Source organism: Lactuca saligna, chromosome 8, assembly GCF_052625555.1.
Source record: "Lactuca saligna cultivar CGN05327 chromosome 8, ASM5262555v1, whole genome shotgun sequence".
In the NCBI taxonomy this organism is placed as follows: Eukaryota; Viridiplantae; Streptophyta; class Magnoliopsida; order Asterales; family Asteraceae; genus Lactuca; species Lactuca saligna.
Window position 1 is genome coordinate 161,738,932 of NC_136424.1, and position 27,344 is coordinate 161,766,275.

At 33.2% G+C, this 27,344-nt stretch overlaps 4 protein-coding genes and 1 pseudogene across 4 annotated transcripts; all 5 read left to right on the forward strand.

Moving 5' to 3' along the window:
• The first annotated feature begins 1,138 nt into the window (after window positions 1-1,138).
• Window positions 1,139-2,280, forward strand: LOC145011296 (senescence-specific cysteine protease SAG39-like). The gene is made up of 2 exons (XM_078969997.1): window positions 1,139-1,571; window positions 1,688-2,280. Exons 1-2 carry the CDS (start codon window positions 1,139-1,141, stop codon window positions 2,278-2,280), a joined length of 1,026 nt encoding a protein of 341 aa, XP_078826123.1.
• A 4,924-nt stretch (window positions 2,281-7,204) lies between these two features.
• LOC145010836 (senescence-specific cysteine protease SAG39-like) lies at window positions 7,205-8,356 on the forward strand. Its single transcript, XM_078969386.1, has 2 exons — window positions 7,205-7,637; window positions 7,754-8,356. Exons 1-2 carry the CDS (start codon window positions 7,205-7,207, stop codon window positions 8,344-8,346), a joined length of 1,026 nt encoding a protein of 341 aa, XP_078825512.1. The 3' UTR covers window positions 8,347-8,356.
• A 3,327-nt stretch (window positions 8,357-11,683) lies between these two features.
• On the forward strand, window positions 11,684-12,825 carry LOC145010955 (senescence-specific cysteine protease SAG39-like). Its single transcript, XM_078969548.1, has 2 exons — window positions 11,684-12,116; window positions 12,233-12,825. The coding sequence occupies exons 1-2, from the start codon at window positions 11,684-11,686 to the stop codon at window positions 12,823-12,825; spliced, it is 1,026 nt and encodes a 341-aa protein (XP_078825674.1).
• A 3,588-nt stretch (window positions 12,826-16,413) lies between these two features.
• Window positions 16,414-17,564, forward strand: LOC145010776 (senescence-specific cysteine protease SAG39-like). Its single transcript, XM_078969306.1, has 2 exons — window positions 16,414-16,846; window positions 16,963-17,564. The coding sequence occupies exons 1-2, from the start codon at window positions 16,414-16,416 to the stop codon at window positions 17,553-17,555; spliced, it is 1,026 nt and encodes a 341-aa protein (XP_078825432.1). The 3' UTR covers window positions 17,556-17,564.
• Window positions 17,565-21,100: 3,536 nt separating this feature from the next.
• LOC145011344 (senescence-specific cysteine protease SAG12-like) lies at window positions 21,101-22,231 on the forward strand (annotated as a pseudogene).
• Window positions 22,232-27,344: the final 5,113 nt, after the last annotated feature.

Below are 27,344 nucleotides of genomic sequence, written 5' to 3' on the forward strand. Positions count from 1 at the left end.
TCAAAATTTTAAAATGTATTTATTTATTTTAAAAAAATAAAATAATAACAATAATATTAATTATAATAATAATAATAATAATAATAATAATAATAATAATTACTATTTTTGCGAGATACAAAAAATACGTAATTTAAAATGTATACACAATATATATACAGTTATTGTATTTTAAATTGTTTCAGTAATATACATTATATAATATGTTTTCGAGATATGAAACATAAAAAGCGTGACACGCCACCAAGTCCTTCCAACACATCGTCCATGTGGCAATAAAAGTTACCTGTAGAAAGGGCAAAATCAATTTTTTATTACAACTTTACGGTATAAACGAACAAAAATTCCGTCGAAAGGTAAAACTGTAAATTTCTGAAAAACTTATGGGTTTTATGGCATAATCCCTCTTGAAATATTATTTTTCTTGATCGTTTTGGGGATACTGCAAGTCTGGTTGAGGGATCAAGATATATTACATATAACAAGCTTCTTGTAATTGCAATGTATGTTGTGATGAGATTGATATTTTGTACAACCAATCAAATTCCTTTACTGCCTTGTATTCTTCAAATGCATTCAATGTGTCGGTAAAGTTAACATAAACCAAGATAGAGATAAATAGAATAAAGGCATGCATATCTGCGTTTTGAACATCTAAAAGCGAGTAATAAAAAAATGTTAGAAATAAAAAAATCTGTTAGTCGTATCAGACCTTTAGAGAATTTCTTTCGTAAATGACACAACTATACTCCAAAATAATGGCCAAACTATGTTCTGTAAGCTTTTATATAACCTACCTATGCCTATGTTAAGAAAACAAATTAGTACACAACAATTTTAGTCAACATGAGTATAGTCCAAAGGAAAAATCCAAGTAAATTAGTGGCATCAATCATAAATCTAAACAACGTAAAATGTATGTTTTCCTCATATTAATTAATATATATCAATTGAACATCATATTTTCCACGAACGGTGATATATATATATATATATATATATATATATATATATATATATATATATATTCCCAAACAATGGTGAAACCACGTGTTTCTATATAAATTAGACCTGTGGGCAAAGAAATTATTCCAAATCATCATTCACTTCCATTTTCTCTTGTATCTACCCCAAAATTATGACATCAACAAACCGGACAACCCAGACTTTTTTGGTATTAATCTTTTTCTATGCGAGTTTGCTTTCACACACTACATCTAGGTTGCTCCATGAAGCTCCAAGCTATGAGAGCCACGAACAATGGATGGCTCATTATGGACGCGTGTACAAGGATGCTGATGAGAAAGAACAACATTCAAAGATTTTTCAAGAAAATGTTCGTTACATAGAGTCATCCAACAGTGCCATGAACAAAGCTTACAAACTAGCAGTTAATGAGTTTGCAGACCTCACAAACGAAGAGTTCACGAGCACAAGGAACCGATTCAAGGCACATGAATGTTCCCCATCGACCTCTGCTTTCAGGTACGAAAATGTGACAACAGTTCCATCATCAATGGACTGGAGAAAGAAAGGCGCAGTAACACCTGTTAAAGACCAAGGCCAATGTGGTAAGCTAAAACTACTATGGAAATTTCAAACTTGAGACGTAATCTAATTACTAATTAAGTTATGTTTTCTTACAAGACCATATTTAAACTCGATATCACATCATATGTGTTTGTAGGGTGTTGCTGGGCGTTTTCAGCTGTGGCGGCTATGGAAGGAATAACCCAACTGAAAACAGGTAAATTGGTCTCTCTATCCGAACAAGAGCTCGTGGACTGTGACACCGGTGGACAGGATCAGGGATGTGAGGGCGGTCTTATGGACGACGCCTTTGATTTCATCTTAAACAATAAAGGTCTTACTAAAGAGAGCAACTACCCGTACAAAGGAGTCGATGGCACCTGCAACAGCAACGAGGAATCTAATCATGCTGCAGCCATTACGGGTCATGAAGATGTTCCTGCTAATAGTGAAAGTGCACTATTGAAAGCTGTAGCTAGTCAGCCTATTTCTGTGGCCATTGATGCTAGTGGGTCTGACTTCCAATTCTACTCTAGCGGGGTGTTTACAGGAGAATGTGGTACTGAACTAGACCATGGTGTTACTGCGGTTGGTTATGGAGCGAGTGCTGACGGAACTAAATATTGGCTTGTGAAAAACTCTTGGGGAACAAGTTGGGGTCAAGAGGGGTACATAATGATGCAAAGAGATGTTGATGCGCAAGAAGGCCTTTGTGGCATTGCCATGATGGCTTCCTACCCGACTGCATAATTGTGGAACATCAAGGGTAATTATTGTAAATTAAGTGTATTTACGGTTATGTTATTAAAAGGAAACATGTAAATTACAAAATATATCTCAGAAATTAAATATTTGTAAAGATGCAATTATATATATATATATATATATATATATATATATATATATATATAATGCATCAGAAATATTACAAGCCTAAATGTCATTTCGAATATGCATATACTTCTCCGAGTATAGGAAATGTCGAACGAAACAATCACTCAAGAAAATGTTGAAATGTGTGAATTGTTTTTTGATCAAACGAAGGTTCGAATGAACAATAAATATTTTTGACCAAATAACAAAGTTTACCATTAGTTGGTAGCAGATTCAAGTGCAAAATTCCAAATAATCCAAAGTCTCTAAATGATTTGATAATACTAAATAACACCCACAATGAAGGAAATCACAAATCGGGGAATGAGAATCTTTGGGCCGTATAAATGTAATACCGGATTCAAATACAAGTCATGTCGATCAAAACACTAACTTTCCTTGAGAACCACTTGAAACATTTTTTTTGATGCTAAGCTGAATATGGAAGTAGTGGTTAAGTGGCTTTGAGAGGTATGCAATTTATTAGCCGAATATGGAAGTAGTGGTTAAGTGGCTTTGAGAGGTATGCAATTTATTAGCCGGATGTAAGTAGCTATGAAACCACAAATGTTATTTTTAAGAAAACTATTAACATTTATGAACTTATAATAAAAAGAAAAGAAATTCCATGTATTTATGTTATGTGTATTTATAATCTATGTGTTGGCCCATGTTGGCAAATGAGCTTGGAAAAGGAGAGTTCGCACAAGGTCATTGTTGGTGCACACTATGCGTTTTGATTCTTATTTTTGGGAAGCTTTTGTCAAATGATTATTGGATTTGCACGTCATGACAACTGACTTCAGTGGAAAATTCAGACATCGGGCATCACTCATTGATTGTGAAAAGTGGCCGTGAAGAAGCATTCATGCATTAGGGCCAAATGAAAATTTCAAAATAGGGATTATGCCATCAAAACCCTTAAGTTTTTCAGGAATTTGCGGTTTTATGATTTGACAAAGTTGTTGTTCGTTATATACCGGAAACTTGTAAAAAAATTGTTTTTTCTCTTTTTATAGGTTAAACCGATAACGTGTATAGCTGGAAATAGAGATGAAAGTGGGTCCAAACTGGACTGGATGGACCTAGACCCGGAAAACCAAGAACCGGTTAATGAGACTTTTTAGAACCGTAAACCGGACCTGTATATAGGACCCGGTTCCGGTTCGGTTTCGGGTACGGTACCGGGTAAAGTGGGTCTAGAATCGGAAAACCGGAAAACATAAAAGTGGGTAGGCTCGAACCGGATAAAGTGGGTTTAGAACCAGAAAAACCAGAATTTTTTACTAATTGTTTACTACTTAGTGGTTTTAACATTGAAAATCATCATATTGATATCCCGATTTTGTGGGACTGTAACTCATTGAATATAAAACCAAAATTGACAAAATTAGAGTCTAAAATCATGTACAAACTATAAACTACTGTATGGAAAAAAAACAGCATGTCAATCTAACTTTAAACGAATGAGATATGCATGTGTTAATATTTTCACATAATACAAACTACATAAACATATAGCTAATTTTCAGTTTTGAGATCCCGAATTCGGGGGACTGCAAATCATTGAACATTAAACAAAAAAATGAGAAAATTATAGTTTAAACTCATGCAAAAACGCTAAACTATAAGTTGGAAAAAACCACATGTCAATTCGGTTTCAATAGAATAAGACATGCATGTTTTAAAACTTTCAGATAAACAAAAAAACTGAAAAACTAAAAACGTTCAGTTTTGATATCTCAACTTTGAGGGACTGTAAGCCAATGAATAGAAAACTAAAAATGACAAATTTATAGTCTACAATTATGTACAAATTCTAAACTAGAATTTGGAATAAACCGCATATCAATCGGAGTTGAAACGAATAAAATATGAATCTTTTAAACGATTCACAAAAACCGGTTACGACCGTAAACGTGGTTCCGGTTTTTAGACCCGGTTTACCCGGACCCGATGGACCCAAACCCGTAATACTGAAACCCAGATAAAGCAAATTGAGGGATTCGAACCCACCACCTCCAACTCATAAAGCAATAAACAAACAACTCAGTTGCATCTCCTTTTGAGTTTTATAACTCAGAAAACTTGATATATATTGTTTATTATTGAAACAATTTATAATAAAGTAATAATAATAACAACAACAATAATAATAATAATAATAATAATAATAATAATAATAATAATAATAAGTATTATTATTATTAATATTAATATTATTATTATTATTATTATTATTATTATTATTATTATTATTATTATTATTTTGGGATAATGTAATAAAAAACCTTAAGTTTAGCAGAAAATGTCGGTTTTACCCTTCGGCAGATTTTTGGTTCATTTATACCGCAAACTTATAATTTATTTATCGGTTTTCTCCTTGTTACCTGCAATAGCAGGTTTTCAGGTTATTATGAATTATTTTTTGCAAAAAAACCCTTAAGTTTACAAATATTTTGCAAGAAAACCCTTAAGATTATAAACATATAAAATATAAATATATATTCAAAATTTTATAAAACTAAATAGTTTTCTACTGAAACATATTTTTAGCTTTATGTATGGTAAATTTTATATTTGTTTGATATAAAGTTTTTATATTTAAGTTTTAAAAAAGTTACCTAGTTTTATCAAAATTTAAATATTTATTAATTAATATTTAAACTTTTCAAAGTAACTTTAAAAAACGTCTGTTAACTAATAATAATATGACATTAGTGACATTCAATTAATTTTTTTAAAAGAAAAATAAAAATATTTTATATGTTTAAAAGGTTTGAATTTCAGAAATAATAAACTATCATATTTGATATAAAAATAAATATATTTATATAATAAATTAGACAAATATATTTATATTTTATATGTTTAAAATGTTTATATTTTTTTTTTGATGTTTAACATGTTTATGATATTTTTATAAAAAAATATGATAATATTATTATGTATTTAAACATATAAAAAATACGATATGTTAGTATTTCTGAAATACAAACCTTTTAAATATATAAAATATTTTTATTTACCTTTTAAAAAAAATTAATTGAATGTACATGATACCATATTATTCATAATAACTATTTTAGCATAATTACTTATTAACTAACAAATGTTTATAATTTTGTTTTGAAAAGTTCAAGTATTAATTAAGAAATATATTCAAATTTTGTTAAAACTATGTAATTTTTTTAAAATTTAAATATAACAACTTTATATCAAACAAATATAAAATTTACCGTACATAAAGCTAAAAATATGTTTCAGTAGAAAACTATTTAGTTTTATAAAATTTTGAATATATATTTATATTTTATATGTTTATAATCTTAAGGGTTTTTTTGCAAAATATTTGTAAACTTAAGGGTTTTTTCGCAAAAAATAATTCATAATAACCTGGAAACCTGCTATTGCAGGTAACAAGGGCAAAACCGACAAAAAAAAATGACAAGTTTGCGGTATAAATGAACCAAAAATTTGCCGAAGGGTAAAAACGATATTTTCTGCCAAACTTAAGGTTTTTTTTATGATATTATCCCTTTTATTTTTTGTAAGTGTATATATACATTTTAAATTACGTTTTTAAAATTGTATTTTAACCATTAATAACATATTTTTTAAATTGATAAATATATTTATACCTTTAAAATCAAATTTTAAAATGTATTTATTTATTTTTAAAAAATAAAATAGTAACAATAATATTAATTATAATAATAATAATAATAATAATAATAATAATAATAATAATAATAATAATAATTACTATTTTTGCGAGATACAAAAAATACGTAATTTAAAATGTATACACAATATATATACAGTAATTGTATTTTAAATTGTTTCAGTAATATACATTATATACTATGTTTTCGAGATATGAAACATAAAAAGTGTGACACGCCACCGAGTCCTTCCAACACATCGTCCATGTGACAATAAAATTTACCTGTAAAAAGGGCAAAACCAATTCGTTATTACAACTTTACGGTATCAACGAACAAAAATTCCGTCGAAAGGTAAAACTGTAAATTTCTTAAAAACTTATGGGTTTTATGGCATAATCCCTCTTGAAATATTATTTTTCTTGATCGTTTTGGGGATACTGCAAGTCTGGTTGAGGGATCAAGATATATTACATATAACAAGCTTCTTGTAATTGCAATGTATGTTGTGATGACATTGATATTTTGTACAACCAATCAAATTCCTTTACTGCCTTGTATTCTTCAAATGCATTCAATGTGTCGGTAAAGTTAACATAAACCGAGATGGAGATAAATAGAATAAAGGCATGCATATCTGCGTCTTGAACATCTAAAAGCGAGTAATAAAAAAATGTTAGAAATAAAAAAATCTGTTAGTCGTATCAGACCTTCAGAGAATTTCTTTCGTAAAGGACACAACTACACTCCAAAATAACGGCCAAACTATGTTCTGTAAGCTTTTATATAGCCTACCTATGCCTATGTTAAGAAAACAAATTAGTACACAACAATTTTAGTCAACATGAGTATAGTCCAAAGGAAAAATCCAAGTAAATTAGTGGCATCAATCATAAATCTAAACAACGTAACATGTATGTTTTCCTCATATTAATTAATATATATCAATTGAACATCATATCTTCCACGAACGGTGATATATATATATATATATATATATATATATATATATATATATATATATAGTTTCCCAAACAATGATGAAACAATGTGTTTCTATATAAAGTAGACCTGTGGGCAAAGAAATTATTCCAAATCATCATTCACATCCATTTTCTCTTGTATCTACCAAAATTATGACATCAATAAACCGGACAACCCATACTTTTTTGGTATTAATCTTTTTCTACGCTACTTTGCTTTCACACACTACATCTAGATTGCTCCCTGAAGCTCCAAGCTATGAGGGCCACGAACAATGGATGGCTCATTATGGACGCGTGTACAAGGATGTTGATGAGAAAGAACAACGTTCAAAGATTTTTCGAGAGAATGTTCGTTACATAGAGTCATCCAACAGTGCCATGAACAAAGCTTACAAACTAGCAGTTAATGAGTTTGCAGACCTCACAAACGAAGAGTTCACGAGCACAAGGAACCGATTCAAGGCACATGAATGTTCCCCATCGACCTCTGCTTTCAGGTATGAAAATGTGACAGCAGTTCCATCATCAATGGACTGGAGAAAGAAAGGCGCAGTAACACCTGTTAAAGACCAAGGCCAATGTGGTAAGCTAAAACTACTACGAAAATTTCAAACTTGAGACGTAGTCTAATTACTAATTAAGTTATGTTTTCTTACAAGACCATATTTAAACTCTATATCATATCATATATGTTTGTAGGGTGTTGCTGGGCGTTTTCAGCTGTGGCGGCTATGGAAGGAATAACCCAACTGAAAACAGGTAAATTGGTCTCTCTATCCGAACAAGAGCTCGTGGACTGTGACACCGGTGGACAGGATCAGGGATGTGAGGGCGGTCTTATGGACGACGCCTTTGATTTCATCTTAAACAATAAAGGTCTTACTACAGAGAGCAACTACCCGTACAAAGGAGTCGATGGCACATGCAACAGCAACGAGGAATCTAATCATGCTGCAGCCATTACGGGTCATGAAGATGTTCCTGCAAATAGTGAAAGTGCACTATTGAAAGCTGTAGCTAGTCAGCCTATTTCTGTGGCCATTGATGCTAGTGGGTCTGACTTCCAATTCTACTCTAGCGGGGTGTTTACAGGAGAATGTGGTACTGAACTAGACCATGGTGTTACTGCGGTTGGTTATGGAGCGAGTGCTGACGGAACTAAATATTGGCTGGTGAAGAACTCTTGGGGAACAAGTTGGGGTCAAGAGGGGTACATAATGATGCAAAGAGATGTTGATGCGCAAGAAGGCCTTTGTGGCATTGCCATGATGGCTTCCTACCCGACTGCATAATTGTGGAACATCAAGGGTACTTATTGTAAATTAAGTGTATTTGCGGTTATGTTATTACAAGGAAACATGTAAATTACAAAATATATCTCAGAAATTAAATATTTGTAAAGATGCAATTATATATATATATATATATATATATATATATATATATATATATATATAATGCATCAGAAATATTACAAGCCTAAATGTCATTTCGAATATGCATATACTTCTCCGAGTATAGGAAATGTCGAATGGAACAATCACTCAAGAAAAACATGTTGAGATGTGCAAATTGTCTTTTGATCAAAGGAAGGTTCAAATGAACAATAATTACTTTTGACCAAATAACAAAGTTTACCATTAGTTGTTAGCAGATTCAAGTGCAAAATTCCAAATAATCCAAAGTCTCTAAATGATTTGATAATACTAAATAACACCCACAATGAAGGAAATCACAAATCGGGGAATGAGAATCTGTGGGCCGTATAAATGTGATACCGGATTCAAATACAAGTCATGTCGATCAAAACACTAACTTTCCTTGAGAACCACTTGAAACATTTTTTTTGATGCTAAGCTGAATATGGAAGTAGTGGTGAAGTGGCTTTGAGAGGTATGCAATTTATTGGCCGGATGTAAGTAGCTATGAAACCACAAATGTTATTTTTAAGAACACTATTAACATTTATGAATTTATAATAAAAAGAAAAGAAATTTCGTGTATTTATGTTATGTGTATTAATAATCTATGTTTTGGCCCATGTTGGCAAATGAGCTTGGAAAAGGAGAGTTCGCACAAGGTCATTGTTGGTGCACACTATGCGTTTTGATTCTTATTTTTGGGAAGGTTTTGTCAAATGATTATTGGTTTTTCACGTCGTGACAACTGACTTCGGTTGAAAATTCAAACATCGGGCATCACTCATTGATTATGAAAAGTGGCCGTGAAGAAGCATTCATGCATTAGGGCCAAATGAAAATTTCAAAATAGGGATTATGTCATCAAAACCCTTAAGTTTTTCAGGAATTTGCGGTTTTACCATTTGACAGAGTTGTTGTTCGTTATATACCGGAAACTTGTAAAAAAATTGTTTTCTCTCTTTTCATAGGTTAAACCGGTAACGTGTATAGCTGGAAATAGAGATGAAAGTGGGTCCAAACTGGACTGGGTGGACCTAGACCCAGAAAACCAAGAACCGGTTAATGAGACTTTTTAGAACCATAAACCGGACCTGTATATAGGACCCGGTTCCCGTTCGGTTTCGGGTACGGTACCGGGTTAAGTGGGTCTAGAATCAGAAAACCGGAAAATATAAAAGTGGGTAGGCTCGAACCGGATAAAGTGGGTTTAGAACCAGAAAAACCAGAATTTTTTACTAATTGTTTACTACTTAGTGGTTTTAACATTGAAAATCATCATATTGATATCCCGATTTTGTGGGACTGTAACTCATTAAATATAAAATCAAAATTTACAAAATTATAGTCTAAAATCATTTACAAACTATAAACTACAGTATGAAAAAAACAGCATGTCAATCTGACTTTAAACGAATGAGATATGCATGTGTTAACATTTTTACATAATACAAAGTATATAAACATATAGCTAATTTTCTGTTTTGAGATCCCGACTTCGGGGGACTGCAAATCATTGAATATTAAACAAAAAATGACAAAATTATAGTTTTAACTGATGCCAAAACGCTAAACTCTAAGTTCGAAAAAACCACATGTCAATTCGATTTCAAAAGAATATGACATGCATGTTTTAAAACTTTCAGATAATACAAAAAAACTGAAAAACTAAAAACGTTCAGCTTTGATATCTCGACTTTGGGGGACTGTAAGCCAATGAATATAAAACTAAAAATGACAAATTTATAGTCTAAAATTATGTACAAACTCTAAACTAGAATTTAGAATAAACCGCATATCAATCGGAGTTGAAACGAATAAAATATGCATCTTTTAAACGATTCACAAAAACCGGTTACAACCGGAAAAGTGGTTCCGGTTTTTAGACCCGGTTTACCCGGACCCGATGGACCCAACCCGGAATACTGAAACCAAGATAAAGCAAATTGAGGGATTCGAACCCACCACCTCCAACTCATAAAGCAATAAACAAACAACTCAGCTGCATCTCCTTTTGGGTTTTATAACTCGAAAAATTGATATATATTGTTTATTATTGAAACAATTTATAATAAAGTAATAATAGTTTTAATAATAATAATAATAATAATAATAATAATAATAACAATAATTACTATTTTTGCGAGATACAAAAAATACGTAATTTAAAATGTATACACAATATATATACAATTATTGTATTTTAAATTGTTTCAGAAATATACACTATATACTATGTTTTCGAGATATGAAACATAAAAAGCGTGACACGCCACCGAGTCCTTCCAACACATCGTGCATCTGGCAATAAAAGTTACCTGTAAAAAGGGCAAACCCAATTTTTTTTACATCTTTATGGTATAAACGAACAAAAATTCTATCGAATGGTAAAACTGTAAATTTCTGAAAAACTTATGGGTTTTATGGCATAATCCCTCTTGAAATATTATTTTTCTTGATCGTTTTGGGGATACTGCAAGTCTGGTTGAGGGATCAAGATATCTTACATATAACAAGCTTCTTGTAATTGCAATGTATGTTGTGATGAGATTGATATTTTGTACAACCAATCAAATTACTTTAGTGCCTTGTATTCTTCAAATGCATTGAATGTGTCGGTAAAGTTAACATAAACCAAGATGGAGATAAATAGAATAAAGGCATGCATATCTGCGTTTTGATCATCTAAAAGCGAGTAATAAAAAAATGTTAGAAATAAAAAAATGTGTTTTACGTATCAGACCTTTAAAGAATTTCTTTCATAAATGACAAAACTACACTCCAAAATAATGGCCAAACTATGTTCTGTAAGCTTTTATATAGCCTACCTATGCCTATGTTAAGAAAACAAATTAGTACACAACAATTTTAGTCAACATGAGTATAGTCCAAAGGAAAAATCCAAGTAAATTAGTGGCATCAATCATAAATCTAAACAACGTAACATGTATGTTTTCCTCATATTAATTAATATATATCAATTGAACGTCATATCTTCCACGAACGGTGATATATATATATATATATATATATATATATATATATAAATATATATATATATATATATATATATATATATATCTATATATATATATATATTGTTTCCCAAACAATGATGAAACCACGTGTTTCTATATAAAGTAGACCTGTAGGCAAAGAAATTATTCTAAATCATCATTCACATCCATTTTCTCTTGTATCTACCAAAATTATGACATCAACAAACTGGACAACCCAAACTTTTTTGGTATTAATCTTTTTCTACGCTACTTTGCTTTCACACACTACATCTAGGTTGCTCCATGAAGCTCCAAGCTATGAGAGCCACGAACAATGGATGGCTCATTATGGACGCGTGTACAAGGATGTTGATGAGAAAGAAGAACGTTCAAGGATTTTTCAAGAGAATGTTCGTTACATAGAGTCATCTAACAGTGTCATGAACAAAGCTTACAAACTAGCAGTTAATGAGTTTACAGACCTCACAAACGAAGAGTTCACGAGCACAAGGAACCGATTCAAGGCACATGAATGTTCCCCATCGACCTCTGCTTTCAGGTATGAAAATGTGACAGCGGTTCCATCATCAATGGACTGGAGAAAGAAAGGCGCAGTAACACCTGTTAAAGACCAAGGCCAATGTGGTAAGCTAAAACTACTACTGAAATTTCAAACTTGAGACGTTGTCTAATTACTAATTAAGTTATGTTTTCTTACAAGACCATATTTAAACTCGATATCACATCATATATGTTTGTAGGGTGTTGCTGGGCGTTTTCAGCTGTGGCGGCTATGGAAGGAATAACCCAACTGAAAACAGGTAAATTGGTCTCTCTATCCGAACAAGAGCTTGTGGACTGTGACACCGGTGGACAGGATCAGGGATGTGAGGGCGGTCTTATGGACGACGCCTTTGATTTCATCTTAAACAATAAAGGTCTTACTACAGAGAGCAACTACCCGTACAAAGGAGTCGATGGCACCTGCAACAGCAACGAGGAATCTAACCATGCTGCATCCATTACGGGTCATGAAGATGTTCCTGCTAATAGCGAAAGTGCACTATTGAAAGCTGTAGCTAGTCAGCCTATTTCTGTGGCCATTGATGCTAGTGGGTCTGACTTCCAATTCTACTCTAGCGGGGTGTTTACAGGAGAATGTGGTACTGAACTAGACCATGGTGTTACTGCGGTTGGTTATGGAGCGAGTGCTGACGGAACTAAATATTGGCTGGTGAAGAACTCTTGGGGAACAAGTTGGGGTCAAGAGGGGTACATAATGATGCAAAGAGATGTTGATGCGCAAGAAGGCCTTTGTGGCATTGCCATGATGGCGTCCTACCCGACTGCATAATTGTGGAACATCAAGGGTAATTATTGTAAATTAAGTGTATTTACGGTTATGTTATTACAAGGAAACATGTAAATTACAAAATATATCTCAGAAATTAAATATTTGTAAAGATGCAATTATATATATATATATATATATATATATATATATATATATATATATATATATATATATAATGCATCAGAAATATTACAAGCCTAAATGTCATTTCGAATATGCATATACTTCTCCGAGTATAGGAAATGTCGAACAAAACAATCACTCAAGAAAAACATGTTGAGATGTGTGAATTGTCTTTTGATCAAAGAAAGGTTCAAATGAACAATAAAGACTTTTGACCAAATAACAAAGTTTACCATTAGTTGGTAGCAGATTCAAGTGCAAAATTCCAAATAATCCAAAGTCTCTAAATGATTTGATAATACTAAATAACACCCACAATGAAGGAAATCACAAATTGGGGAATGAGAATCTGCGGGCCGTATAAATGTGATAGCGGAATCAAATACAAGTCGTGTCGATCAAAGCACTAACTTTCCTTAAGAACCACATGAAACATTTTTTTGATGCTAAGCTGAATATGGAAGTAGTGGTGAAGTGGCTTTGAGAGGTATGCAATTTATTGGCCGGATGTAAGTAGCTATGAAACCACAGATGTTATTTTTAAGAAAACTATTAACATTTATGAATTTATAATAAAAAGAAAAGAAATTTTGTGTATTTATGTTATGTGTATTTATAATCTATGTTTTGGCCCATGTTGACAAATGAGCCTGGAAAAGGAGAGTTCGCACAAGGTCATTGTTGGTGCACACTATGCGTTTTGATTCTTATTTTTGGGAAGGTTTTGTCAAATGATTATTGGTTTTTAACGTCATGACAACTGACTTCAGTTGAAAATTCATACATCGGGCATCACTCATTGATTGTGAAAAGTGGACGTGAAGAAGCATTCATGCATTAGGGCCAAATGAAAATTTCAAAATAGGGATTATGGCATCAAAACCCTTAAGTTTTTCAGGAATTTGCTGTTTTACCATTTGATAGAGTTGTTGTTCGTTATATACCGGAAACTTGTAAAAAAATTGTTTTTTCTCTTTTTATAGGTTAAACCGGTAACGTGTATAGCTGGAAATAGAGATGAAAGTGGGTCCAAACTGGACTGGATGGACCTAGACCCGGAAAACCAAGAACCGGTTAATGAGACTTTTTAGAACCGTAAACCGGACCTGTATATAGGACCCGGTTCCGGTTCGGTTTCGGGTACGGTATCGGGTAAAGTGGGTCTAGAATCGGAAAACCGGAAAACATAAAAGAGGGTAGGCTCGAACCGGATAAAGTGGGTTTAGAACCAGAAAAACCAGAATTTTTTACTAATAGTTTACTACTTAGTGGTTTTAACATTGAAAATCATCATATTGATATCCCGATTTTGTGAGACTGTAACTCATTGAATATAAAACCAAAATTGACAAAATTATAGTCTAAAATCATTTACAAACTATAAACTACAGTATGGAAAAAAACAGCATGTCAATCTGACTTTAAACGAATGAGATATGCATGTGTTAACATTTTTACATAATACAAAGTACATAAACATATAGCTAATTTTCAGTTTTGAGATCCCGATTTCGGGGGACTGCAAATCATTGAATATTAAACAAAAAATGACAAAATTATAGTTTTAACTGATGCAAAAACGCTAAACTCTAAGTTGGAAAAAACCACATGTCAATTCGATTTCAAAAGAATAAGACATGCATGTTTTAAAACTTTCAGATAATACAAAAAAACTGAAAAACTAAAAACGTTCAGCTTTGATATCTCAACTTTGGGGGACTGTATGCCAATGAATATAAAACTAAAAATGACAAATTTATAGTCTAAAATTATGTACAAACTCTAAACTAGAATTTAGAATAAACCGCATATCAATCAGAGTTGAAACGAACAAAATATGCATCTTTTAAACGATTCAAAAAAACCGGTTACGACCGTAAAAGTGGTTTCGGTTTTTAGACCCGGTTTACCCGGACCCGATGGACCCAAACCCGGAATACTGAAACCAAGATAAACCAAATTGAGGGATTCGAACCCACCACCTCCAACTCGTAAAGCAATAAACAAACAACTCAGCTGCATCACCTTTTGGGTTTTATAACTCGAAAAATTGATATATATTGTTTATTATTGAAACAATTTATAATAAAGTAATAATAGTTTTAATAATAATAATAATAATAATAATAATAAGAAGAAGAATTATTATTATTATTATTATTATTATTATTTTATTTTTTTTGTAAGTGTATATATACATTTTAAATTATATTTTAACCTTTAATAACATATTTTTTAAATATATAAATATATTTATACCTTTAAAATCAAATTTTAAAATGTATTTATTTATTTTAAAAAAATAAAATAATAACAATAATATTAATTATAGTACTAATAACAATAATAATAATAATAATAATAATAATAATAACAATAATAATAATAATAATAATAATAATAATTACTATTTTTGCGAGATACAAAAAATACGTAATTTAAAATGTATACACAATATATATACAGTTATTGTATTTTAAATTGTTTCAGTAATATACATTATATACTATGTTTTCGAGATATGAAACATAAAAAGCGTGACATGCCATCGAGTCCTTCCAACACATCGTCCATCTGGCAATAAAAGTTACCTGTAAAAAGGGCAAAACCAATTTTTTTTACAACTTCATGGTATAAACGAACAAAAATTCTGTCGAATGGTAAAACTGTAAATTTCTGAAAAACTTATGGGTTTTATGGCATAATCCCTCTTGAAATATTATTTTTCTTGATCGTTTTGGGGATACTGCAAGTTTGGTTGAGGGATCAAGATATCTTACATATAACAAGCTTCTTGTAATTGCAATGTATGTTGTGATGAGATTGATATTTTGTACAACCAATCAAATTACTTTACTGCCTTGTATTCTTCAAATGCATTGAATGTGTCGGTAAAGTTAACATAAACTAAGATGGAGATAAATAGAATAAAGGCATGCATATCTGCGTTTTGATCATCTAAAAGCGAGTAATAAAAAAAATGTTAGAAATAAAAAAATGTGTTTTACGTATCAAACCTTTAAAGAATTTCTTTCATAAATGACACAACTACACTCCAAAATAATGGCCAAACTATGTTCTGTAAGCTTTTATATAGCCTACCTATGCCTATGTTAAGAAAACAAATTAGTACACAACAATTTTAGTCAACATGAGTATAGTCCAAAGGAGAAATCCAAGTAAATTAGTGGCATCAATCATAAATCTAAACAACGTAACATGTATGTTTTCCTCATATTAATTAGTATATATCAATTGAACGTCATATCTTCCACGAACGGTGATATATATATATATATATATATATATATATATATATATATATATATATATATATATATATATATATATATTGTTTCCCAAACAATGATGAAACCACGTGTTTCTATATAAAGTAGACCTGTGGGCAAAGAAATTATTCCAAATCATCATTCACATCCATTTTCTCTTGTATCTACCAAAATTATGACATCAACAAACCGGACAACCCAGACTTTTTTGGTATTAATCTTTTTCTATGCGACTTTGCTTTCACACACTACATCTAGGTTGCTCCATGAAGCTCCAAGCTATGAGAGCCACGAACAATGGATGGCTCATTATGGACGCGTGTACAAGGATGCTGATGAGAAAGAACAACGTTCAAAGATTTTTCAAGAGAATGTTCGTTACATAGAGTCATCCAACAGTGTCATGAACAAAGCTTACAAACTAGCAGTTAATGAGTTTGCAGATCTCACAAACGAAGAGTTCACGAGCACAAGGAACCGATTCAAGGCACATGAATGTTCCCCATCGACCTCTGCTTTCAGGTACGAAAATGTGACAGCAGTTCCATCATCAATGGACTGGAGAAAGAAAGGCGCAGTAACACCTGTTAAAGACCAAGGCCAATGTGGTAAGCTAAAACTACTACGGAAATTTCAAACTTGAGACGTAATCTAATTACTAATTAAGTTATGTTTTCTTACAAGACCATATTTAAACTCGATATCACATCATATGTGTTTGTAGGGTGTTGCTGGGCGTTTTCAGCTGTGGCGGCTATGGAAGGAATAACCCAACTGAAAACAGGTAAATTGGTCTCTCTATCCGAACAAGAGCTCGTGGACTGTGACACCAGTGGACACGATCAGGGATGTGAGGGCGGTCTTATGGACGACGCCTTTGATTTCATCTTAAACAATAAAGGTCTTACTACAGAGAGCAACTACCCGTACAAAGGAGTCGATGGCACCTGCAACAGCAACGAGGAATCTAATCATGCTGCAGCCATTACGGGTCATGAAGATGTTCCTGCTAATAGTGAAAGTGCACTATTGAAAGCTGTAGCTAGTCAGCCTATTTCTGTGGCCATTGATGCTAGTGGGTCTGACTTCCAATTCTACTCTAGCGGGGTGTTTACAGGAGAATGTGGTACTGAACTAGACCATGGTGTTACTGCGGTTGGTTATGGAGCGAGTGCTGACGGAACTAAATATTGGCTGGTGAAGAACTCTTGGGGAACAAGTTGGGGTCAAGAGGGGTACATAATGATGCAAAGAGATGTTGATGCGCAAGAAGGCCTTTGTGGCATTGCCATGATGGCTTCCTACCCGACTGCATAATTGTGGAACATCAAGGGTAATTATTGTAAATTAAGTGTATTTATGGTTATGTTATTACAAGGAAACGTGTAAATTACAAAATATATCTCAGAAATTAAATATTTGTAAAGATGCAATTATATATATATATATATATATATATATATATATATATATATATATATATATATATATATATATATATATATATGCATCAGAAATATTACAAGCCTAAATGTCATTTCGAATATGCATATACTTCTCCGAGTATAGGAAACGTCGAGCGAAACAATCACTCAAGAAAAACATGTTGAGATGTGTGAATTGTCTTTTGATCAAAGGAAGGTTCAAATGAACAATAAATACTTTTGACCAAATAACAAAGTTTACCATTAGTTGGTAGCAGATTCAAGTGCAAAATTCCAAATAATCCAAACTCTCTAAATGATTTGATAATACTGAATAACACCCATAATGAAGGAAATCACAAATCGGGGAATGAGAATCTGCGGGAGGTATAAATGTGATACCGGATTCAAATACAAGTCGGGTCGATCAAAACCCTAACTTTCCTTGAGAACCACTTGAAACATTTTTTTTATGCAAAGCTGAATATGGAAGTAGTGGTGAAGTGGCTTTGAGAGGTATGCAATTTATTGGCCGGATGTAAGTAGCTATGAAACCACAGATGTTATTTTTAAGAAAACTATTAGCATTTATGAATTTATAATAAAAAGAAAAGAAATTCCGTGTATTTATGTTATGTGTATTTATAATCTATGTTTTGGCCCATGTTGGCAAATGAGCTTGGAAAAGGAGAGTTCGCACAAGGTCATTGTTGGTGCACACTATGCGTTTTGATTCTTATTTTTGGGAAGGTTTTGTCAAATGATTATTGAATTTTCACATCGTGACAACTGACTTCAGTGGAAAATTCAGACATCGGGCATCACACATTGAATGTGAAAAGTGGTCGTGAAGAAGCATTCATGCATTAGGGCCAAATGCAAATTTCAAAATAGGGATTATGCCATCAAAACCCTTAAGTTTTTTAGGAATTTGCAGTTTTACGATTTGACAGAGTTGTTGTTCGTTATATACCGGAAACTTGTAAAAAAAATAGTGTTTTCTCTTTTTACAGGTTAAACCGGTAATGTGTATAGCTGGAAATAGAGATGAAAGTGGGTCCAAACTGGACTGGATGGACCCAGACCCGGAAAACCAAGAACCGGTTAACGGGAATTTTTAGAACAGTAAACCGGACCTGTATATAGGAATCGGTTCCGGTTCGGTTTCGGGTACGGAACCGGGTAAAGTGGGTCTAGAATCGGAAAACCGGAAAACATAAAAGTGGGTATGTTCGAACCGGATAAAATGGGTTTAGCACCAGAAAAACCAGAATTTTTTACTAATTGTTTACTACTTAGTGGTTTTAACATTGAAAAGTATCATATTGATATCCCGATTTTGTGGGACTGTAACTCATTGAATATAAAACCAAAATTGACAAAATTATAGTCTAAAATCATGTACAAACTATAAACTACAGTATGGAAAAAAACAGCATGTCAATATGACTTTAAACGAATGAGATATGCATGTGTTAACATTTTCACATAATACAAAGTACATAAACATATAGCTAATTTTCATTTTTGAGATCCCGACTTCGGGGGACTGCAAATCATTGAATATTAAACCAAAATGACAAAATTATAGTTTAAACTCATGCAAAAACGCTAAACTATAAGTTGGAAAAAACCACATGTCAATTCGGTTTCAAACGAATAAGACATGCATGTTTTAAAACTGTCAGATAATGCAAAAAAACTGAAAAACTAAAAACGTTCAGCTTTGATATCTCGACTTTGGGGGACTGTAAGCCAACGAATATAAAACTAAAAATGACAAATTTATAGTCTAAAATTATGTACAAACTCTAAACTAGAATTTGGAATAAACCGCATATCAATCGGAGTTGAAACGAATAAAATATGCATCTTATAAACGATTCCCACAAAAACCGGTTACGACAGTAAAAGTGGTTCCGGTTTTTAAACCCGGTTTACCCGGACCCGATGGACCCAAACCCGTAATACTGAAACCCAGATAAAGCAAATTGAGGGAGTCGAACCCACCACCTCCAACTCATAAAGCAATAAACAAACAACTCAACTACATGTCCTTTTGGGTTTTATAACTCGAAAACTTGATATATATTGTTTATTTTTGAAACAATTTATAATAAACTAATAATAGTTTTAATAATAATAATAATAATAATAATAATAATAATAATAATAATAATAATAATAATAATAATAAGTATTATTATTATTATTATTATTATTATTATTATTATTATTATTATTATTATTATTATTATTATTATTATTATTATTACAGCGTAGAAAAAGATTAATACCAAAAAAGTCTGGGTTGTCCGGTTTATTATTATTATTACAGCGTAAAATAATAACAATAATAATAATAATAATAATAATAATAATAATAACAATAATTACTATTTTTGCGAGATACAAAAAATACGTAATTTAAAATGTATACACAATATATATACAGATATTGTATTTTAAACTGTTTCTGTAATATACATTATATACTATGTTTTCGAGATATGAAACATAAAAAGCGTGACACGCCACCGAGTCCTTCCAACAGATCGTCCATGTGGCAATAAAAGTTACCTGTAAAAAGGGCAAAACCAATTTTTTTTTACAACTTTATGGTATAAACGAACAAAAATTCTGTCGAAAGGTAAAACTGTAAATTTCTTAAAAACTTATGGGTTTTATGGCATAATCCCTCTTGAAATATTATTTTTCTTGATCGTTTTGGGGATACTGCAAGTCTGGTTGAGGGATCAAGATATATTACATATAACAAGCTTCTTGTAATTGCAATGTATGTTGTGATGAGATTGATATTTTGTATAACCAATCAAATTACTTTATTGTCTTGTATTCTTAAAATGCATTGAATGTGTCGGTAAAGTTAACATAAACCAAGATGGAGATAAATAGAATAAAGGCATGCATTTCTGCGTTTTGAACATCTAAAAGCGAGTAATAAAAAAATGTTAGAAATAAAAAAATATGTTATACGTATCAGACCTTTAGAGAATTTCTTTCATAAATGACACAACTACACTCCAAAATAATGGCCAAACTATGTTCTGTAAGCTTTTATATAACCCACCTATGCTTATGCTAAGAAAACAAATTAGTACACAACAATTTTAGTCAACATGAGTATAGTCCAAAGGAAAAATCCAAGTAAATTAGTGGTATCAATCATAAATCTAAACAACGTAACATGTATGTTTTCCTCATATTAATTAATATACATCAACTGAACATCATATCTTCCACGAACGGTGATATATATATATATATATATATATACATACATATATATATATATATATATATATATATTCCCAAACAATGATGAAACCACATGTTTCTATATAAAGTAGACCTGTGGGCAAAGAAATTATTCCAAATCATCATTCACATCCATTTTCTCTTGTATCTACCAAAAGTATGACATCAATTAACCGGACAACCCAAACTTTTTTGGCATTAATCTTTTTCTACGCTACTTTGCTTTCACACACTACATCTAGGTTGCTCCCTGAAGCTCCAAGCTACGAGAGCCACGAACAATGGATCGCTCATTATGGACGCGTGTACAAGGATGCCGATGAGAAAGAACAACGTTCAAAGATTTTTCAAGAGAATGTTCGTTACATAGAGTCATCCAATAGTGTCATGAACAAAGCTTACAAACTAGCAGTTAATGAGTTTGCAGACCTCACAAACGAAGAGTTCACGAGCACAAGGAACTGATTCAAGGCACATGAATGTTCCCCATCGACCTCTGCTTTCAGGTATGAAAATGTGACAGCAGTTCCATCATCAATGGACTGGAGAAAGAAAGGCGCAGTAACACCTGTTAAAGACCAAGGACAATGTGGTAAGCTAAAACTACTACGGAAATTTCAAACTTGAGACGTAGTCTAATTACTAATAAAGTTATGTTTTCTTACAAGACCATATCTAAACTCGATATCACATCATATATGTTTGTAGGGTGTTGTTGGGCGTTTTCAGCTGTGGCAGCTATGGAAGGAATAACCCAACTGAAAACAGGTAAATTGGTCTCTCTATCCGAACAAGAGCTCGTGGACTGTGACACCGGTGGACAGGATCAGGGATGTGAGGGCGGTCTTATGGACGACGCCTTTGAACAATAAAGGTCTTACTACAGAGAGCCACTACCCGTACAAAGGAGTCGATGGCACCTGCAACAACAACGAGGAATCTAACCATGCTGCAGCCATTACGGGTCATGAAGATGTTCCTGCTAATAGTGAAAGTGCACTATTGAAAGCTGTAGCTAGTCAGCCTATTTCTGTGGCCATTGATGCTAGTGGGTCCGACTTCCAATTCTACTCTAGCGGGGTGTTTACAGGAGAATGTGGTACTGAACTAGACCATGGTGTTACTGCGGTTGGTTATGGAGCAAGTGCTGACGGAACTAAATATTGGTTGGTGAAGAACTCTTGGGGAACAAGTTGGGGTCAAGAGGGGTACATAATGATGCAAAGAGATGTTGATGCGCAAGAAGGCCTTTGTGGCATTGCCATGATGGCTTCCTACCCGACTGCATAATTGTGGAACATCAAGGGTAATTATTGTAAATTAAGTGTATTTACGGTTATGTTATTACAAGGAAACATGTAAATTACAAAATATATCTCAGAAATTAAATATTTGTAAAGATGCATTTATATATATATATATATATATATATATATATATATATATATATATATATATATATATATATATATAATGCATCAGAAATATTACAAGCCTAAATGTCATTTCGAATATGCATATACTTCTCCGAGTATAGGAAATTTCGAACGAAACAATCACTCAAGAAAAACATGTTGAAATGTGTGACTTCTTTTTTGATCAAACGAAGGTTCGAATGAACAATTAATACTTTTGACCAAATAACAAAGTTTACCATTAGTTGTTAGCAGATTCAAGTGCAAAATTCCAAATAATCCAAAGTCTCTAAATGATTTGATAATACTTAATAACACCCACAATGAAGGAAATCACAAATCGGGGAATGAGAATCTGCGGGCCGTATAAATGTGATTTCAAATACAAGTCCTGTCGATCAAAACACCAACTTTCCTTGAGAACCACTTGAAACATTTTTTTTGATGCTAAGCTGAATATTGAAGTGGTGGTGAAGTGGCTTTGAGAGGTATGCAATTTATTGGCCGGATGTAAGTAGCTATGAAACCACAGATGTTATTTTTAAGAAAACTATTAACATTTATGAAATATAATGAAAAGAAAAGAAATTTCGTGTACTTATGTTTTGTGTATTTATAATCTATGTTTTGGCCCATGTTGGCAAATGAGCTTGGAAAAGGAGAGTTCGCACAAGGTCATTGTTGGTGCACACTATGCGTTTTGATTCTTATTTTTGGGAAGGTTTTGTCAAATGATTATTGGATTTTCACGTCGTGACAACTGACTTGAGTGGAAAATTCTGACATCAGGCATCACTCATTGATTGTGAACAGTGGCCGTGAAGAAGCATTCAGGTATTAGGGCCAAATGAAAATTTGAAAATAAGGATTATGCCATTAAAACCGTTAAGTTTTTCAGGAATTTGCGGTTTCACCATTTGACAGAGTTGTTGTTCGTTATATACCGGAAACTTGTAAAAAAATCGTTTTTTCTCTTTTTACAGGTTAAACCAATAACGTGTATAGCTGGCAATAGGGATGAAAGTGAGTCCAAACTGGGACCGGATGGACCCAGACCCAGAAAACCAAGAACCGGTTAACGGGAATTTTTAGAACCGTAAATCGGACCCGTATATAGGAACCGGTTCTGGTTCGGTTTCGGGTACGGTACCGGGTAAAGTGGGTTTAGAATCGGAAAACCGGAAAACATAAAAGTGGGTAGCTTCGAACCGGATAAAGTGGGTTTAGAACCAGAAAAACCAGAGGTGGAGGAGGCGGTGGAGGTGCAGGGTTATTTCGGAGAGATTTGCAAGGAGGCATCTTTTAGCTATAAGTTTATAAAGATAAGCAAAGTGGTAAGAATCAATTTGTACGTAAGGTGAGAGTGACACATGGACTAACTAACCATAGCCCAACATTTGAAGGAGTGTTTGAGATCATAACAAGGAAGATTAGTAGGAAAACAAGAGTGTAAAGATTTTTCCCACATATTAGATAGATGTCAATAGTACTGGTATTACCGATGTAATAAGTTCAGGGAAAATCGACCTAACAATAGCTCTTACATCATGCCAGACGGAAAAGTTTGGCAGATCTTATATTTCTAATTAGAGTACTGAAAGTTAGGAATATTTTACAGATAAGTGTTACTTAGAGCACAGATGTTAAAGGCTAATCCTTAACCCAAAAGATAAAGATGTACTAGACATCTTCTAACAGCGATGAGTATTCCTCGGGAGACCCCTGAGGTCTCTTATTTGATGTATTACTTCTTGAAGGTTTCGTTCATGAGTCCTTTGACGAGCTCGAAGTTCCATGACTTCTGCTTGAGAGGCAATCAGATGTTGCTGCAGGGTTTCATTGGTTCTCCGGGTCCGTTCCATGTTTTCTTCGAGACGGCGGAGGCGGAATGTGTTGATACCAGAGTTGGCATCAATCTCCATGACTCGATCGATGGCCGCTCGACCTTGTTCATCATTGCGAGCTATTCTGCGGATCATGACGGGCAGAGCTCGATCCGCAGAGCCACCATCGCTAACGTGGTAAAAGGTTCGGTCCCCAAAGTAAGGTAAGGGCTGACCCTGTTCGTCACTCCAGCGATTCAAATTATTTACCCACAAGGGAGTGGGACCTGGAAAGGCTGGTCGAGGGTTGTTGTTTGGGGCTTGTCCAACTAAAGGTAGGTTGTTGACTTCGGGCTCAGAGTCTGATCCATCCGAGAAGCCTTCAGCTTGATGATCATCCAACGGAATTTGGTGCTCATCATCGGACTCTGCTTCGAGCCATCCTGTGTTACCTTCATTTGGAAAGTACGGGTCGCCGTGATGGAATCCAGCCATTTAAATCTACGCGAGAAGACAGGTATAAGGATATAGTATATATGTAGCTAGTAGTACAAAATACACCTATAGTAGTTTAAGTTTAGGTTCTAATGATCTTCTTGTGGTATTGTTGGCACGTTTCTAGACTTGTTAACACATCACAACCATTCTATGTCATATGCTAATCACTCCTCGGACCAGCATAGTTGATCAGGCTATGCCATTCCCAAGACTGACTATATATCCTCGAGCTTACCTGTGATATTTAACAATCGTAATACTTTTGTTCTTGTTGTTGTGACATTGGTTTTAGTATGAATGTATACTAGTATACTTAATTAAATATCTTAGTATTTAAAGTATAGACTCTTGATCAGAGTGTTTTAATCCCAAATAGGTTTATAGTTTAGTATATCTTTTATGGGTTGATATACTTGATTCACTATAAACAATGCTCTGATACCAATCTGTCACACCCCAAAACCATGAATGGCGGAAACGTTCTGGGGTGGAGGACGTCATGTAAAGTATCACAACACAGTATAACAGTAAATAAGCAAACAACATCATCCATTGCATTAAATATATAATTTTAATACAAGTGTGTTCTTTACAGTTATAGACACCAAAAATACTGTAAATCAAAATAATAAGAGGAGTCTTGGATGCGCTCTATCTTCTCAAAAGCTGGCATCGGTACCTGTGTACTGATGACCTGAGAATACAAATTATTTTGAAAGAGTTTATCAGCATAAAGCTGGTGATTTCATAAGTATTTTAGTGTCGGTGTTTGTTATCAAAACGTTTGAACATGTCTTAAGTGTAAGTTTGTAAAATGTATGCAAGTGTTTGTAAAAGTTTGAATCTCTCAAAAAAACCTATATTTTCTATTAAAGTAGCCTTCTACCAAGGCTTAACTATTTTGTATGTTCGTTTACTGTAAAAGTGTGTAATTTACTCAGGTGTAACTATCATTCTCAAAATATAGTTTGTACATAAATGTTTAAGTGAAAAGATCAGTAATTGTGTAAAGAGTAAATTAATGTAGTACTGTAGTGTTGTATTATAGGAACTACTGTTGTACTAACTACCTTAAACTGGATTTATATTAAGGCATCATGTGAGTAATTGCACCATACTATTGACTGGTAACAACGGCATATGAATGGTCGTAAAATGGAATGACGTTTGGCACCCGCAGACCTGCAGGTCCGGCTATAGCTAGCAGCAAGGTGTAGGATAGTCAATCCAGTATAGATCTATACGCAAACTCATGCTCTCCCTCCAAGAGAATTCTGGCTACAACTCGGGCCATGACATTTAAGGCATGCTCCGATACAGTGGATCACAATTGTTAACGTATTCATGTATGTATAACGTAATGTTACTTGTTCTAGTATTGTTGTATATGTTCTCTTCTTAGTATAGTTGTATATGTTCTTCTCTAGTATAGTTGTATATGTACTCATAGTAATGTAATGTATATGTTCTCATAGTAATAAGTATTGACTCATGAATGAACTGACTCATTGATCTAGAAATTGTAGTAGTATGATCCTGTGTTACCCCGATGGTAACTTAATAATGATGTAACTGATACGCATGAATATGGAAGTACTTTTATGTCTATATATGCATATATGATATATAATTAATATTGAAACGACCCTCAGACGGCTACCCGACATCCCACCAGACCACACCCAAATCGAGGAAAAGGAAATAGGGCGGATGGCCTTCCTAAGCCCTTTAAACATTTCTTATATATCTATACATATATGGGCATGCAATTTATAAGAAGTAAAAAAAGTTTAAATAAAAGTATTTAGTAAGAAAAGAGTTTGTAAAACATTTTGAAGTAAAGTAGTTTGATAAATAGTTTGAACAAGGATAAAATCATTGGTTTTATAGTTATTAATCACATGTGATTGATGTAATAACTATAAGTATTTAACTTGTATCCCCCCCCCCATAAAAGTATTTAAAACGTTTAAAAGTATTTCAAAGGTTAATTAAAGGGGTATGAACTCACTTGTGGTGAGTGGATTGGATTGAAGTATCGGATACCGTGCTAGGTGGCAAACGGAGACTTGTACACACGCACGAGCCTAGTTATCATATAATGAGCATATGTATAACTAGTTAGCCTTATTATAACTAATAATATGAGTTGGGACACTTTAGAACCTGAAAACACTTTGTTTCAAGTGTTAAAGTTCACAAGGTTTGCATCCGAGTGCTAGTAGGGCATAACTAGGGTGTTTGGGGTCCAAGGGTAAACTCCTTGGGAGTTCACGGTCTAAATGACCTTTACCCTTGGAGTTTATGGTAGTAAACTCTAGGGTTTACGGTCCAAACTCCAAATATTTGCAATCCATGAGTTGTTTTGGAGTTTAACAAGTCCATAGAAGTACCCTTGCTAAGTAGTTTAGCTCTTGAATGGATTAAGACCACAAAACACCCTCCTTGAGGTGTTTACGGCCTAAGGGTATTTTCCCTTGGGTTTACTACCATAAACCCTTATGGGAAGTGGTACTTCCATTGTTTTATGTCCTTATCACAACTAGGTAAACGTCTAAGTTAGTCTTTATGGTTAGGAAAGTAATATGACTCATTTAAACACCTTTTTGGGTGTTTACGGTTTTGGGGCATCCGTAGACCGTAAACACCTATATTTTGTGGTGTTTG